Source organism: Cervus canadensis, chromosome 8 (genome assembly GCF_019320065.1).
Source record: "Cervus canadensis isolate Bull #8, Minnesota chromosome 8, ASM1932006v1, whole genome shotgun sequence".
Taxonomy (NCBI): Eukaryota; Metazoa; Chordata; class Mammalia; order Artiodactyla; family Cervidae; genus Cervus; species Cervus canadensis.
This window is the reverse complement of record NC_057393.1, coordinates 66,878,537-66,894,709: the sequence shown is the minus strand read 5'-3', so window position 1 is coordinate 66,894,709 and position 16,173 is coordinate 66,878,537. Positions and strand designations below refer to the sequence as shown.

Sequence of the window (16,173 nt, the reverse complement as noted above, 5' to 3'; positions counted from 1 at the left end):
TTCCCTCTCCCCCTACTCCCTAAACCATATGAAATTCATAGATGTCAGGATCCTACAACTGTAAACCCTTCAGCTTGTGTCTCCTAAGAATGAGGACATTCTCCTCGTTTCCACATTTTGACATCCAAGGAAGTGAGCTTATTTATCCAACAAAATATAATCTATGTTCAGATTTTCTGACTTCTCCTCAGGATGCCCATTGTAGTCCCCTGCCCCATCTCCAGTCTAAGGTCCCACCACATTGGCAGAGCGTCCTCTCAGGACAGCTGGCCCACCATGGGGAGCCCCTGAGGTAGGGGTTCCCTAAACCTGGAGGCAGACAACTAGGGGTGCTGGAAAGGGCCCTTTTCCTTGCTGAGCGTCCCAGATTCCAGGAGCCTGCAGGCCCTACTGGAGCATCTGGTGACACGTGCCAGGGTCTTTGCTGGCCACAGAGCAGGCAGGACCCCCTCTCTGTTCTCCACCTGCCAGGTGAGCTGAGAGGGAGGCTCGTTTGCCCCTCATTGAGAGTGGGGGCCTGCGGTTCACCTGCAGCTTCCCCCAGCCCAGGGGTCCACCTGTAGGGTGATCCCCTTCCTCTGACCTTGGCCCCTACTCACTGCAGGTCCTCAGCTGGCTGCCCAGTTGCTCTGTCCCGCCTGCCTTTGTCCCACTTCGAGTTCCATCTCTGGGGGCTCCCCGTCATTTGCAGGCTGAAGTCTAGAACTCAAGGCCCACCTCACAGAGGCAGCCCACTGCTGAACACATGGCTTTATTTGCAAACATTCATTCACCTTCTGATTTTAACTTTTAACCTTTTTTTTCAGTTTAGAAAAAATGGAAACATTTCAGAAAGATATTCAGCTGGTGAAGGTCTCCTGTGATCTCAGATCCCAGATAGCTTCATTTAATTTTATTAAAATATTTATTTCTTTATTTGGCTGCACTGGGTCCTAGTTGCAGCAGTGGGATCTTTAGTTGGGGCATGCAGGAACTAGTTTCCTGATTAGGGATTGAATCTGGGCCCCTTGCATTGGGAGTGCAGAGTCTTAGTCACTGGATCAGGGAAGCCCCTTTTAATTTTTTTAAATTGACCTCATCCTAGTTTTAAAGAGGCTAAGGAGCAGAGATTGTGTGAAGGGATGGGTCTGGGTGACCCGTCAAAGACATGAGGTGATGGGCCACGCAGCAGAAACTAGATTTCTGCCTCTGCTAAAGCCATATGAAAGTGAAAGAAAAGAAAGTGAAGTCGTTCAGTCGTGTCCAACTCTTTGTGACCCCATGGACTGTAGCCTACCCGGCTCCTCCATCCATGGGACTTTCCAGGCAAGAATACTGGAGTGGGGTGCCATTTCTTTGTCCAGGAGATCTTCCCAACCCAGGCATTGAACCTGGGTCTCCCGCATTGTAGGCAGCCTGGGGAAATAAACATAGCCGGCCCTGCTTAGCGGTTTTCTTTTGGCAAAGTGAGAGCCATAGACCCTGTTCACCTCCCTCGAGGGTTGTCAGGAGCAAAGACAGAGAAACAACAAAGACACAGAAAACCCCGCCAGGCAGTAGGAATGGAGTGATTTTCATGGGAACATGAACGACCACAGGCAGAGGGGGTGCAGGTGGCAAAGGCATCGAGCTGAGGGTGTGCAGGGGGACTAGGGGTGGGTGAGGTGGGGGCTACACTGGGTGGGGGTAGCCTTTGTCCAGCTTTGAAACTACTGCAAATAACCATACTTAAAAACATTCCCAAAGTAATGATGTTTGTTGTAGGAGATTTAGAAGTGGTGAATAAGCAAAAAAGAAGATAACCATATTCAGTCCCTCAGCTCAGAAATAAGTACTATAATGTTTAGACATCTTTCCACCTTATGTGCCTGCTTGTTGAGTACCATCCTTGGTCCCATCAACAAGGAGCTGGCCAGAGTGAGAGGGTGAAGTGATGGAGCCAGTTTGTTCCCTTAGCAAGTATGTGTCTGGCTCTTCCCTGGAGCCAGGCAGCGGGACCCAGGACATAGGATACCCACTGCTGGGAACAGCATGCCGTGGAGGAGAATGGAGAGTCCCATTTTGTGATGCTCACAATGGGCAGTGGGAGCTGAGAGATGGGGGTAGGTGTGTAGTCAGGGAGAGCTTCCTGGAGGAGCTGGCAGGTAGGATGTGGAAGGGTGGGGAGGAGGGCAGTCCTGGTGAGAGTGCAGGGTGGGAGCATCTTTCCCCACACCCTCTTATGTGGGCTGAGACCTGGTCCTTGATGCCAGGTGCTCTTCTGTGGTCCTGAAAGATGCCCCCAAGTTGTCACGTGTTCATCTCAGAAATGTTTCCTGAGCATCTGCTGGGACCCATGTGCGGTTTGGTGCTGGGGCCAAGCCGTGGACACATCAGGCACCAACCAGCTCTTGGGAAGTTGGGGAGGCTGCTGCTATAGACATAATCCCATCAGTGAGGCAACTGAGAAGTAAAAGGTCATGAGCAGGAGAAGTGCTGAGGGGGTGGGGTGTGGACAGCCAGTATTGCCAGGACCCCAGAGAGGCTTCTGAGGCGGGGCATTTGAGCCAAGACCAGGGGAAGGGGCAGCCACGTGAACAAGCTAGAGAGTGTTCCAGGCAGAGGAGTGGTGGGTGCCGTGAGGAGGAGGGCCTGTGGTGTTGGAAGGAGGAGGTGGACATGGCCTGCGGCTGGAGCGTCAGAGCCAGGGGAGGGGGTGGGGGCCTGTCCGCGGGGGTAAGGGCTTTGCATGTCATTGCATGATGGACGGAAGTGACACGACCTCCGTCTGAGTGCCCTCTGCCTGTGGCCGTCCGTGTTCCCGTGGTAATCATTCCATTCCTGCAGCCTACTGGGGACGTTCTGTGTCTTTGTGGCTTTTCTATCTGTGCTACTGACAACAACCCTTAAGGGAGGTGAGGCAGGGTTTATGACTCCCACTTTACAGAAGAGGAAGCAGCTAAGTAGGGCGAACGACATGATTTAGGGCTTTAAAGATCCTTCTGGCTGCTGCTTGGAGGATGGGTGGCAGGGGGACAGAGAGAAGGAGGAAGCCTTCTTTCCTGGAGGCTGCTATCGTTAGACTAGTCAGGGGCCAGTGACCAGCAGTGGCAGAGCAGTTGGACCGACTAAGGATGTGAGTGGGTTTTCGGAGCAAAGAGAGGACTTACCCAAGGTTCCAGAGAAGAGCTAGACTCTCGGTTCTTTTCTTTTTTTAAAAATAGTTTTATTTAAAAACATTTAAAATTTTTATTGGTTGTGCTGGGTCCTCATTGCTGCACGTGGGCTTTCTCTAGCTGCACCGAGTGAGGGCCACTCTGTAGTTGTGGTGTGCAGGCTCCTCATTGCAGTAGCTTCTCTTGTTGCAGAGCACAGGCTCTAGGACATGTGGGCTCAGTAGTTGCAGCTCCCGGGCTCTAGAATAATGGCTCAGGAGTTGGGGTGTACAGGCTTAGCTGTCCCACAGCGTGTGGAATATTCCTGCACCAGGGATCAAACCCGTGTCTCCTGTGTTGGCAGGCAGATTCTTTACCACTAAGCCACCAGGGAATCCCCTCTCTTGGTTTTTGATTAAGACCAGAAGCAGATTGAAACTTTCCTAGGTGGCTTACCAAAACAGAGTGAAACGGGGAGACTTAACGACTGTGTGTTTCTACAGCAGGGCAGGTGCTGTGGCCCAACCCCGCTTGGCCCTGTTGTTTGCCCAGGATGAACGCCAGGGCACTACTGAGCCCACTTATTCCTCCAGACTTTCCTTTAATAGGCAGTGTCTGGATGGGGCCCTGGTCCTGGCCGGGGAGGTTTAGACCTGGTACCAGTCTGCGGTTACAGGGAGGGGACATGGAGAAGGTAGGGAGAGAGTGCAGGGGGCCTGGGGTCTGGGGTGATGCGAAGGGCAGCTAGTGAGCTGTGCCCTCGCTGTGTGTTGGGCTGCGTAGGTGTCACCTTAAACACATTCATTTACTTCATCCCCAGATCATCCAGTTAGGGAGGCAGACTTATAGTTGGGGTTATAGAGTTTATGGTTGGGGAAACTGAGTCTCAGAGAAGTTAAGCCATGTGCCACATGACTAGTATGCGGTAGGGATGGGAATTTCAGCCCCAGAGTCCACCTTTCACGTTAAGTTTTCTGTCTGTGTCTGTGCTTAGTTGCTCAGTTGTGTCCGACTCTTTGTGACCCCAAGGACCGTAGCCCACAAGGCTCCTCTGTCCATGGAATTCTCCAGGCAAGAATACTGGAGTGGGTTGCCATGCCCTCCTCCAGGGGATCTTCCCAACCCAGGGAGCAAACCCAGGTCTCCCACCTTGCAAGCAGATTCTTTACTGTCTGAGCCATCACACTGAGTTGAAATCACTGTATCTCCCAACTAGACGTGAGGATATGGGGGAGTTCTCACTTTTCTATCTGTTGAATGGAGATGCTAGCACTGCCTTCCTGGGGTTTCCTCATGCCCCACACAGAAGGTTATGAGTTCATACCTGCTATAGTCACTGGGCTCAACTTTGAGGAATCTGAGCTGACCTAAGGGACCCTCAGGGACCATGGAGGACTTGAGACTCAGCAGCATTGTCCAACAGGAATATGGGTTTCCCTGCTCTCCGAAAGTAGAGTGTTCCTGTGGAAGTTTTGTTAGCTGAAATGACGTTAAGCGGAGACAAAATTACCTTAGGACACCTCTTGCTAATGGATGCGCAAAATGAATGGATATAAAGCACAGATGCTGACCCTGTAGATCAGAGCTCTGGGGCTTGATGCTGAGATGCAGAGAGTGGTGCCAGGAAGGAGTTTGGCAGGGTCACTCTTCCTGCATGGGGTGCGCTGCCTCTGTCGTGTCTCCTGTGAGACAAGTCTCAATGCTGTTTTTATCTTCCACTTTTTTTGTGTGTGTGTGAAAGCAAAATCCTCTTTGGATTTCTTATGGTTAGTGAAAACAGTTATTAATATAGGTCTTTGGGAAGAGCAAAGTGGCATAAAGAGAACTTTCAAAAAGATGGGGGATACCTGTATAAAGTCAGCCACATGTAAATTAATGGTTTACAGTGTTGTGATAGTTTCATCATATGTGTCATTTTTTTTAATTGATTAAGTTTTTGGCTGTGCCATACAGCATATGTGGGTCTTAGTTCCCTGACCAGGGATCAAACCCATGCCCCTTGCAGTGAAAGCATGGAGTTATAACCATTGGACCACCAGGGATATCCCACATGTCATTTTAAATAGCCACATAAAAAAGTAAAACTAAATAGATGAACTTAATTTTAGTAACATATGTTATTTAATCCCAGTAATGTAAAACTACTATAATTTTGACATATAATCAACTGAACTAAACATATAATCAATAATACTAAATTGTTAATGAGATGTTTCACTTTTTTTTGGTACTAAGTCTTTGAACTCTATATTTTACACTTGCAGTGCATCCCAGTTGGCAGTTACTGTATTGCACAGTCTGATTGATGAGTGTTAGTCTGACATGCAGGCTAACAGCTGATTTTTATGGAGCACTCACTGACTAGGTCCTGTTCTGCAGGCTTGTCTAATTACACGGTGGACCCTTGAACCCCACAGGTTTGAACTGCGTGGGTTCGCTTATGTGTGAGTTTTTTTCATAGATACCCGCTGCGCAGTCTGTGGTTGGTTGGATCCATATACTCGGAACTGCCGGTACATACCTTAGATTGCACGGAGGGTCAGCGTCTCTAACCTTTGTGTTGTTCAGGGATCAACTCTATTGTTACCCTCCATGGCAACCCCACAGCGGAGGAACTACTACTGTCCCCATTTCACAGATGTGGCAACTAAGGTCCAGAGACGTAGCTTTGAGGTTTCACAGTGGGTGAGTTCTGGAGTTAAGGAGGAAGAGGTGATGGGAAGGAGCGAGCTCCTCTTGTATTTAACAGATTTACTTAGGTAAACTTCATATAACAGAATTCGCCCATGTTAAGTATACAGTTCAGCACTGGCTAATGTATGTAGTTGTATACCTGCCACATTCAATATATGGAGCAATTCCATCTCCCAAAGGTGCCCTCAAGGCCCTGTGTATTAGACTCCCCTGTCCCTGACAACTATCCATCTGCTTTCTGCCCCTAGAGTTTTACCATTGCTTGATGTCATACAAATGGGACTATGAGTTTGAAGTCTCCGAGGCTTGGTGTGTTTCTCTTAGTGTGATATTTTCAAGGTTCATCCCATATCATGTGTATATCAGTTACTTTTTCCTTTTTAAAAATTGCTGCGTAGTATTCCATTGTGGGCTTCCCTGGTGGCTCAATGGTAAAGAATCTGCCTGCCAATGCAGGAGACGTGGGTTCAGTCCATGGGTTGAGAAGATCCCCTGGAGAAGGAAATGGCACCCCACTCAAGTATTCTTGCCTGGGAAATCCTGCGGACAGAGGAGCCTGGTGGGCTACAGTCTACGGGGCTGCAAAAGTGTCACACACAACTTAACGACTAAACAACAACAATTTCATTCTATGGACGTGCACAGTTTTTTCATCTGTTCACCAGTTGATGGACTTGTGGGTTGATTTCTGTTGGGGCTGTAATGAATAATGCTGACATGGTTTCATTTCTCTTGGGTAGTTATCTACCTGAGAGTATAAGTGCTGAGTCACGTGGTAAGTGTCTGTTTAAATTTGTAAATGTTTGTTTAAATTTAAAGTGTCTGTTTAAGTTAAACTACAAAGCTGTCTTGCAAAGTGGCTGTGTGATGTTACACTTAAACACCATGTCTCCAGTTCCTCCACAGCTTTACTAACCCGTGATGTTGTCGGTCTTTTCAGGTTTGTCATTCCAGTGCATTTTGCTAATGATGTAAGATGCTGAACAACTTGTATATGCCTGTTTGACATGCGTATAGACCTTCAGATCCTTTGCCATTTTACATTGGGTATTTTGTTGGCTTAACATTGAGCTGTAAGAGTCGACACCTCTTTTTTGTTGCTGCTGTTGTTCAGTTGCTAAGTCACGTCCGACTCTTTGTGACTCCATGGACTGCGGCATGGCGGGCTTCCCTGTCCTTCACTGTCACCTGGACTTTGCTCAAGCATCCAACCATATCCTCTGTTGTCCCCTTCTTTTCCTACTTTCAATCTTTCCCGGCATCAGGGTCTTTTCCAATGAGTCGGCTTTTTGTATCGGGTTGGGAATAAATGAGATATGTTAGCTGCTTTGCTGTCAGAGGTCCACCCATTGGTCCTCCTGGCATGCCCCTGGGTCAGTACTGAAGATCACTGGCTATCTCAGGTACCTGCTAAACCTCCCCTTTCTGCTTACCCCAGGTAGGCTTGGGAATCACATACTTACCAACAACCCCTGACTTGGCCAGCAGTATAGTGTCTGCTCAGTACAGTCTCCCTGTGCTCACAACAAAGGCCCCCCTTTGCCTCAGGCTGGAGTCAGCACGCCCAGCCAGGGGACTTGAGATGGGGGCTGGGAGCCTCGGGTCCCCCTTCTGTCCTTATGACCTCTTCCTTTATGATTTGGAGCTCATCACTTTTCCCCTCTGGACCTCAGTTTCCTCATCTGTAGAAAGAGAAGGTTGGACTAGTTGACTCCAGGGATATAGCTACTCTGAATCTCTGCTTTTGGTGGCTTGGTGATGGCCATTTGTGGAGGTTCCTGTAGTCATAGCATTCCTTAAGGCAGGACTTGGGATTTTGCAAGAGGGTCTGGTGGGCAGGAAAGGCAAAGAAAGGAATGGGGCAGAATGATGGCTGGCTCAGGAGCAGATGTCCAGCTTTCTGCTTCAGTTGGAAGAGCCAGACTCTGCTTTGGAATAGCCACCATTCATCTTTTCCAAGCTCACAGGGTTTGACAAGCTGAAGATCATGGTTTCTGTATCATGTCCAGGACAAAGGATAGAGGGGAGCTGGTGGTTTGAATTAGACATGAAGAGACTGAGACCAGAGTGGTCCCTGGTCTGATAATTATGTGGTGCTATGAAGGGAGTCATAAGTGCAAGCCACGTTTCTAGATACTTGCAAGAGCCGCTGTGTGATGTGAAAACATCTCTGAGCTCAGTGGTGACCATGTCCTGGGCTCTGAGACATGACACGGGCAGCCTTCACTCGTGATTGAAGGAAATGCTTGCTTTTAGTCAGAAGTTAGGAAAATAAGGCATAAATGTTTGCAAACCATCCAGGCTCATAGACCCGCCTATCTTACTGTCTAGTCTTATCTTAGTCTACCCCTGATTCTCCTTCTAGCAGAGAATTGAGCAGTAGGGACCTCCCCCACATCTGCCCTTGCTGGCCCCTGGCCCTGGCCATGGACAGCAGTGGTGTCACTGCTAGGGCTGCCAATCTTAGGAGCCAGACCCTTGTGGAAGTGGCCTTCAGACTATCTCATCCTTCACTGTCACTTTATGATGGGGACACTGAGGCCCAGAGGGGAGAAATAAGTTGCTGAAGTTCCCAGAGCATGGGGCCTGCAGGGTGAAGGGCCCTGTACTGGCGAGGCTCACTCTAGCCCGAATTGAAAGAGATTTTGGGGGAGAGTTGCAGAGTGATAAACCTGGGAAGTCTGGGGTTTCCCCCTCTTGTAGACATTTTGGAGACAGGTCAACTTTCAGAGGCCGCAGTCCTTCCCCCACTCCTGCAGCCTACAGCTGTGCACATCTGTACTGTGTCTGGGCTGTCCTTTCAGGGACCGGCTGGGGCCTGTCCTCGCCTCTGAAGCCTGTGAGACACTAGAGCTGGAGCTGTGGGGGCGGCGAGGTGGGTGTCAGGCCCGGCCTCACCCCGTGGGAGCAGGGCTCGGCTTTGGCCTGGCAGCTGAAGCCAGCTGTCGCCTCCTGCGGTTCTTTCCCATGTCCATCCGTGACTCCCTCCTTTGGGACAGCCACTGAGCCCATTCTTGGAGGCGGCTCTTCCCACCCCCCCGCCCAAGGCCTCTTTGACCCAGGCTGCTGCGAGGGGTCTGGGGAACGTTGGGGAGCCATGGAGAGAAGGTTCTGGCTCTGCTGACAGTCAGCAGGAGATCCACTGTGGAGCCCCTCACCTTCTCTGAGCGCCTGAGTTTCTGTTTGGAAATAGAGCCTTAGTCCTTCCACCTTCTACCAAGAAAAAAAGGAAAAGAGAGAAAAAAGAGAGAGATTGGCTCAGGTGTGGAGAGCTGCGACGAGGCTCTTATAAACACGAGGTGTGCCTGTTAGCAGAGCTGTCACACGCCTGCTGGGAGTTGTCGAGGATGACAAGGCTGGGCTGGAGAGAGAGGGGACCCTTTCCAAACTGGAGAAGGAGAGGTGGTGGTTTGGGGTGCTGGGAGGGACGGAATGAGTAGTCATTCTGTCTGGGTGACTCTGGGAAGAGGGAGACTGAGGGCACGGCCCTGGAAGGCTGGGGGAGCACTACCTTGGAACCAGGAACTCTGACCCCTGGAGGAGTAAGGCTGTGGTGAGCTCAGCCTTCAGAGTGACCTGCTTCCTGGGCTTCATGCTGACTCCTGACCCCACCATCCCCTTCCTGAGATGCTTCTGCTGCTTATGAGAGGGGAGGGCTGGGAGTGTGTGGATGGTGGGGAGCAGGTGGTCCCACTGATGGGGAGCAGCTCATGCCCAGATTAGGACAGCTTGGGGAGGGGAGCAGAGGGGAGCCATCTGGTTCTAAGGACTGTATTGTCCCTGTGCTTTCAGAATGGAGGGCTTCCTTAGATGCTCAGATGGTAAAGAATTTGCCTGTCAATGCAGGAGACCCAGGCTCAATCTCTAGGTTGGGAAGATCCCCTAGAGAAGGGAATGGCTACCCACTCCAGTATTCTTGCCTGGAGAATCCCATGGACAGAGGAGCCTGGCGGGCTGCAAAGAGTTGGACCCAACTGAGTGACTGACACTCAGGGTGCAGGTGGGAGTGGGAACCAGCGGGGCAGGGAACCGCCTCCCCTCCCTGATCCTGGGCCATCAGTGCCGTGGGGACCACCTGCTGCTGGGCTCTGAGAAAGTTCTGTGAGCCTCTGTCTCCTGTGTCTGTCACCCGAATTCCCAGCCCCTTCCCTCCCAGCAGCCCTGGTTCTCGGACCCCTGAGCCAGTCTCCCCCACACCCTCTGCCAGCTGCTAGTGGCTCTCCTGGCCTGCTTCTCCAGCCTTTCTTTTGTTTTAAGTAGGTTTTACTACCCAGTGTTCAGAAAATGCAGATAAGGAAAAAGGAGAAAATAAAAACTGTCTGTAATGTCATCACCAGCTGATGACCTAGGTTAGCGTCTTGGTGTGTGCCCTCCCAGACTCTTCTCCTGCTTTGTGCTCACGTATTAAAATGGATTATATCCTGTGCTTGCTTTGCAGCCTGTTCCTCTTCCCTTCTGGTTGCCTAGCTATCTTTCCACATCAGTCAATATATTTTTAAGGCTGTTTAACATTCCACCTTAGAGATGCCCCCTAATTTATTCGACAAATACCCTGTTGCAGGCCGTTTCCAGTGTTTTGTTACTATAAATAACATTGCGATCAACAAAACACCCTTGTAGCCCACTCTTTGCACACATCCTTCACTACTTCCCTAGGAGAGAGCCCTGCAGTGGGAATTGTCAGACCACAAGGATGGCCCGGCATGCCGGATGTCGGGCAAAAGCTTTGGCTGTTGAGATGTTGGTGATGTAGACGTTGTTGATGTTGAGGTTGTTGTTGATGGAGAGTTCAGAGGCCTTGATCTGCTGAGAACTCACCCAGTCTGGACTTCCCTGGCCTCTTTTGTGACATTCACAGCTATGTTCTGTTCCCATCCAAACCCTTCAAAGCCATCTCCAGGCTTCCCTCTGCCTCTGGTGACAGCCTTCCCTTTCTCCTGGTCTGGAAGGCCTGGTCTCCATATGGCCTGACCCAGGTACTTGGAGCCTTGGGTCCTGACTTGGTGGGGATGGTTAACTCCTTTCTAACTGTCTTATCTTCACCAGGGAGGGGTAAACTGTAAGGGGTCAGGGCCGTGTCTTCTTGGCTGCCCATGTCCATAACTCTCCCCAAAGCAGTAGCAGAGGGCCAGGCACAATGGTAGGCCTCAGCCAACACGTGCTTTGCTGAGCGACAGCTGCGGGGTGAGTGGGCCCTCTCTGGGCCTCAGACTTTGTTCACAGGGCAGAGGTGAGGGGTGGGCTGGGTGCCTTCCTGCTGTGACTTTTCCCATCCCCTCCTTGATCGCACCTCCTCTTACCCCACAGGTCTTGGGTCCTGAGGCTGCCAGCAGACTATGGGTACAACGGCCAGCACAGCCCAGCAGACGGTCTCGGCAAGTGCCCCCTTTGAGGGCCTCCAGGACGGTGGCTCGATGGATGGTCGGCACTCACTCAGCGTCCACTCCTTCCAGACCACAGGCTTGCACAACAGTAAGGCCAAGTCCATCATCCCCAACAAGGTGGCCCCCGTCGTGATCACGTGAGTGGCAGGACAAGTATGACCCTGTTCCCAGAAGACCTGGCCAGGGGGAGCTGCCTGGAGGGGTGGTGGCATACAGCACTTAACGTCTCCAATCTGCTTCCACTGAGGAAGACACTGAGGCCCAGAGAGGTTAAGCAGTTTGTCTGGAGTCACACAGCAAGTGGGTGGCAGAACTGCTGTCCTTTGGGTTTCTCTTAGCCCATATTACTTATCATGTCGTGGTTGCCAAGGAGTGTAGGAAAGGGAAGAGTGGCTGGCTGGGGTGAGGCTGGGACGCATTTTTGAGAGTAATTTTTCACTGAACTTTTTAAAAGGAAGTTTATGTACTTAGATACATAAAATTTAGATATTTCCCCCCCACAGTCTGTAATTATGGTTCAAAACTGAGGTTGACACCAGGCTGTTAAAGGGCTTTGGGCTGAAAAAGCTGGAAGCTGTTGTTGGTCAACTTTCCTAATTAGGCCTTTCAGGGACGTTCCCAGAGGCGACTGAGGGTTTGTTCTGGCCCCATACTGTGGGAGACCTGGACACCCTGGGTGTGTCCTGTGGGCCCAGGGAAGGAGCGGGTGCCGAGAGCCTGAGGCCAGGGAGCCGGAGGGACATTGGCTCTGTCTCCTGGTGAGTTGGGAAGCCTTGTCTTTCCTCGCATCCTCCCACTGAGTGCTCTGCCTTTGGACCCCTCCAGGATAGAGGAAGGTAGACATGATTAGCTAAGCACTGGATGTGTTCCATGTGGTGACGTTTGGTGGAGGCCTAGCAGATGGGGCCTTCTGTGTAAGGAAACCTGAAGGAGTGATAAATCCGGCCTGCTGGCTTTGGGGCCTGACAGGACAGCTGTAATCATAATACATTACTTTGCTCACGATAAGGGGAGGAAGGAGATGTTAAGTAAAAGGGACTTGATATGGAGTCTTTTGACTAGCACACGGCAGAACTCGGTTTGGGTCTTGAGCACATGTGTTGGAAATCCTGGGCCCAGCTCTGCCTCTCCCCTGCCCAGTGACCTTGGGCAAATCCTTTTCCCTCTCATAAAGGCTTAGTTCCCTTATCAGGATATATGGGGATGACATTCAAAAATTTAAGCATGGCATGGCTCAACATTCTCTGGCCTGCTGTAAAAACCCACTTCAGTGGTATTGTGCGTGCCTCCTAGAGCCAACTGTGACCTAGTGATCCTTGCGGTGTAGCTTGTTTGTGGTAGAAGGGACCTTAGAAGATCATCCAAAACTGGGGCTGTCAAACTGTATCCTTCAGGCCAAATCAGGTCACCGCTGTTTTGGTAAAGAAGTCTTTGTTGGGACACAGCCACGCCCACTCATTTGCATATCATCAAAGGATGCTTAAGGCTGCAGTGGTAGACTTGAGTAGTTGTAGCAGACTGCGGGGAGCCCACAAAGCCTAGAGTGTTTACTGTCTGGTCCTTAATAGAAAAGGTTTTCTGACTCCTGATCTAATCAACAGCTTTTTTAGGTCAGATATGAAAACTGACCTAGATATGGAAACTGAGTTTTGGGAAGGCAGGATTTGCCCGCCATGGGTCGTGTGTGAGAGGGAGACAGAGCTGGCTGAGGGAACCCAGGTCTCATGATTCCTGTCTACTGCTCCCCACCCTACTCATTCCATCACCCTGCCTATCCTTTTGTAAAGAGATGTCAGGCCCCAGATCGTGAGCCCTGGGAGGCTGTGTCTGATTCATTGTTATAATCAGCACAGAAGTTTTTTTGGGTCTGGAATGCACAGCCCTCCCTCAGGTTTAGCATCTTCAGAAATCTTTCTGTTTTGTTTGAAATGGCCCTGGGTGGAGGTAGAACTCTTGCTTGTAATAGTAATTAGATTACTAGATGATTAGAGTCCCTGAGGCACTTACTTCATTAGTGCTTTGTTTTCTCACAGCAGCCCTTAGGACGTGGGAATTACTGGAGATACTATAGACCCGAGTAACTTCAAAGCCTTGGAGCTGAAGTCATACCCAGGCCCCAAGGCCTGTGTCTTGAACCACTGCACTGTACTGTGGGATTGTCAGTGTGGGGTCTCCTCTCAGAGACAATCTGATGGAGGGACCATCTGGGGCCAAAGTAAGCCTTGTTTAAGGAGGCTTTAACCAAGACGGAAGCTTCTCTCTACACAAAAGTCCAGGAGGTATTGCAGGCTGGGATGACTGCTCCATAATTGGCCAGGCTCCTACTTTTGTTGCCTTGCCATCATCAGCATCTATCTCCTGCCATCACTTTAGGGTGCTTTCCAGAGAGGAGGAAGGAAGAGTAGAAGGCATACATCTTCTTTCCTTTAAGGGAATGGCCCAGAAGTTGCATACTTCTCCTCACATCCCATTGGCCAGAACTGAATCACATGATCACACTAGCTGCAAGGGAGACAGGGACTTGTAGTCTTCAGCTGGATGGCCCAGTCACAATTTCAGGGAACTATTGCTGAGGAAGAAGGGGAGAGTGGATATTGGGGGACAGTAGGCAGCATCTGTCATAAATGCGTGTGTGGGACGGGGTGGTCCTGCTGTGGGCCTGGTGAGGGTGGAGTGTATCCTGGCCACCGTGCTTGCCTGACACGGTCTGCATCCTGCCCCTGCCAGGTACAACTGCAAGGAGGAGTTCCAGATCCACGATGAGCTACTCAAAGCCCATTACACACTGGGCCGGCTCTCAGATGCCACCCCCGAGCACTACCTGATACAGGTGAGGTCAGGCCTGCCCCTCTCTCTTCCTTCCTGCCTCCCACCTCCGCCGCCCTCCTTCCTCACAGGCTCCCTCCCTAATCTCCCCCTGCTTTCCCCATGGCCTCCTTCTCTGCCTCACCCCATCCTCTGGGACGCTGATCCCACTTGATCTCACTCTCTGATACCTAGGGCCTGTTCTTGCTGCCCCGTGGAGACCCTGCTCTTCTGTCCCCATGTGTCCCCTGCCTGGCCCCAGCCTGGCCACACCCCTCCCTCTGAGCACCGAGGAAGACACACATGGAAACCTGAAGGGCTTGGGGCCCCAGACTGCTCTTCTCAGGCTAAGAATCATCATCCCATTGTCTTTTGAAGTTTTAGGACTTCTTTGGTGCATAGATAGAGATGTAGACATAGATGTACATCTATCTAGATCTATCTTTTTTTTTAACCTTAAAATACCCCCTGAAAAGTAAAGTCTCCAAGGGCAGATGAGTTTTCATGTGTCTTGTTGACTGCTATAGTCCCAGGTTCTAGAACAGTGCTTGGGTAATCATGTAGGTGCTCAAAAACAGTCAGGGAATGAATTAATGGTAGTCATGATGATTAAACTGTATTTGTTGAAAGAGGGTCTGGGTGGGAGGTAGTGGTGGATGGGTAGGTGGGTGAACGGGTGGATGAGATGACTTCATGGTTTCTCTTTGCCCGGGGATGAATCTCCTGGTTCCCCCTGCTCTCACCTGATCGCATTTTTCTCTGTGGTCTCTGTCCCCAGCTGGGGAAGGGAGAGACCTGCCCATACTCAGAACTGCAGGCCCCTGGGAAGTGGCTCACACCTTTCTCCTAGTTGGCTACTGGTGCCCCAGCTGTGGTTCCCTACTTGAACCCCTTTTCCATGACCTTCCTCTCTGGGTGAGAGATGTTTGTCTTCTGCCCTGGGAGCTGCAGGCGCACCCTACAGGCAGCTTTGGTCTTCAGTTTCCTGTCCCGGTAGTGCTTCTCCCTGCTGTCCTTCCTCAAGTCCTGGCTCAGATGCCACCTCCTGCATGAAGCCTTCTTTGATTCTCCTTCAGGAAGAGTTGTCTTCTCTCTTCCCACACTATATGACACCCTTCCTGGCATCAATAGTATTTTGTCTACTTTTCCCACGAGTCTGCAGACAACCTGAGGACCATGTCCCCCACTCCGGCTCCCTGCTCCCCATCCTCTGGGGCCTGGGATAGAGCCTTGTCTGTAGCTGTCCCTGCGTCATCTGAGTGACCCTGTGGCTCTCCCCTGCCAGGGCCGCTGCTTCCTGGTGCGGGATGTCACTGAGAAGACGGACGTGCTGGGCACCCTGCAGAGCTGTGGGGCCCCCAACTTCCGGCAGGTGCGGGGCGGGCTCGCTGTGTTCGGCATGGGACAGCCCAGCCTCTCGGGGTTCAGGCAGGTCCTCCAGAAACTCCAGAAGGATGGACACCGGGTAAGCATGGCCATTTCCCAGGCAGGAACCAGTCCCCAAATCTGGGGAAATGGGTTTCCCGGAGGGGCAACTTCAGAGGCTCTGGAGGGCCCTGGCCATGTTATGGGGGAGGTGGTGAATGGTGACCAGGGCCAGGCCCTGCCAGGCCCTGAAAGTCCATGGTGATTGTGCTCAGCATGACTGGGAAATTCTGGGCAAATGTTTATTGCATTGTCCTGTATGGACATGGGAGCCCTGAGGTCAGAAGCCCCTCTGTACACCCATAGAGTGATGATTACAGCCAAGACTTACATCCTCATGTTGACCCTACATGGGTGGGGAGATATTGTCCCATTTTACAGAGGAGAAAACTGAGGCCACAGAGGATAAGAAACACAGCCCCTGAGTGGTGTCCCAAGACCCAAACCCAGACCCCTGGACTCCACGTGTCTGCTTTACATGACTCCTTTCTCTGCCTGCTGTGGAGACGGGGTTTTGAGTATCTCCAGGACAGAGGTGGAGGGTCCACTGGCATTGCAGGCTCGTAGTGGGCAGTCTGATTTAACCTGGGTGAAGGTGGAGAGGCTTTAGTGAACCAGAGTGAAGAGGGGGTGTTAGCTGAGCGTGGATCCCATTCCATCGTCCCAGCAAGTTCTCTAGGGTGGAGCCTGCCCACCTAGCTGCCCCCGTCTGTATGGTGCTCAGTGGCTAAGCGATCGCATGGTGGTGGTGG

At 51.2% G+C, this 16,173-nt stretch overlaps 1 protein-coding gene across 5 annotated transcripts in view; it reads left to right on the top strand.

Annotated features, from left to right (window-relative positions):
* Nucleotides 1-16,173, top strand: part of PALD1 (phosphatase domain containing paladin 1) — an 81,046-nt gene that overhangs the window by 30,096 nt on the left and 34,777 nt on the right. For all 5 annotated transcript variants that reach the window (XM_043476709.1, XM_043476708.1, XM_043476710.1 and 2 more), the window contains 3 exons: nucleotides 11,115-11,328; nucleotides 13,919-14,021; nucleotides 15,282-15,461. In XM_043476709.1, the coding sequence (XP_043332644.1) occupies nucleotides 11,144-11,328; nucleotides 13,919-14,021; nucleotides 15,282-15,461 (468 nt within the window). In that variant the 5' untranslated portion in view covers nucleotides 11,115-11,143. The remainder of the gene's footprint in view (nucleotides 1-11,114; nucleotides 11,329-13,918; nucleotides 14,022-15,281; nucleotides 15,462-16,173) is intronic.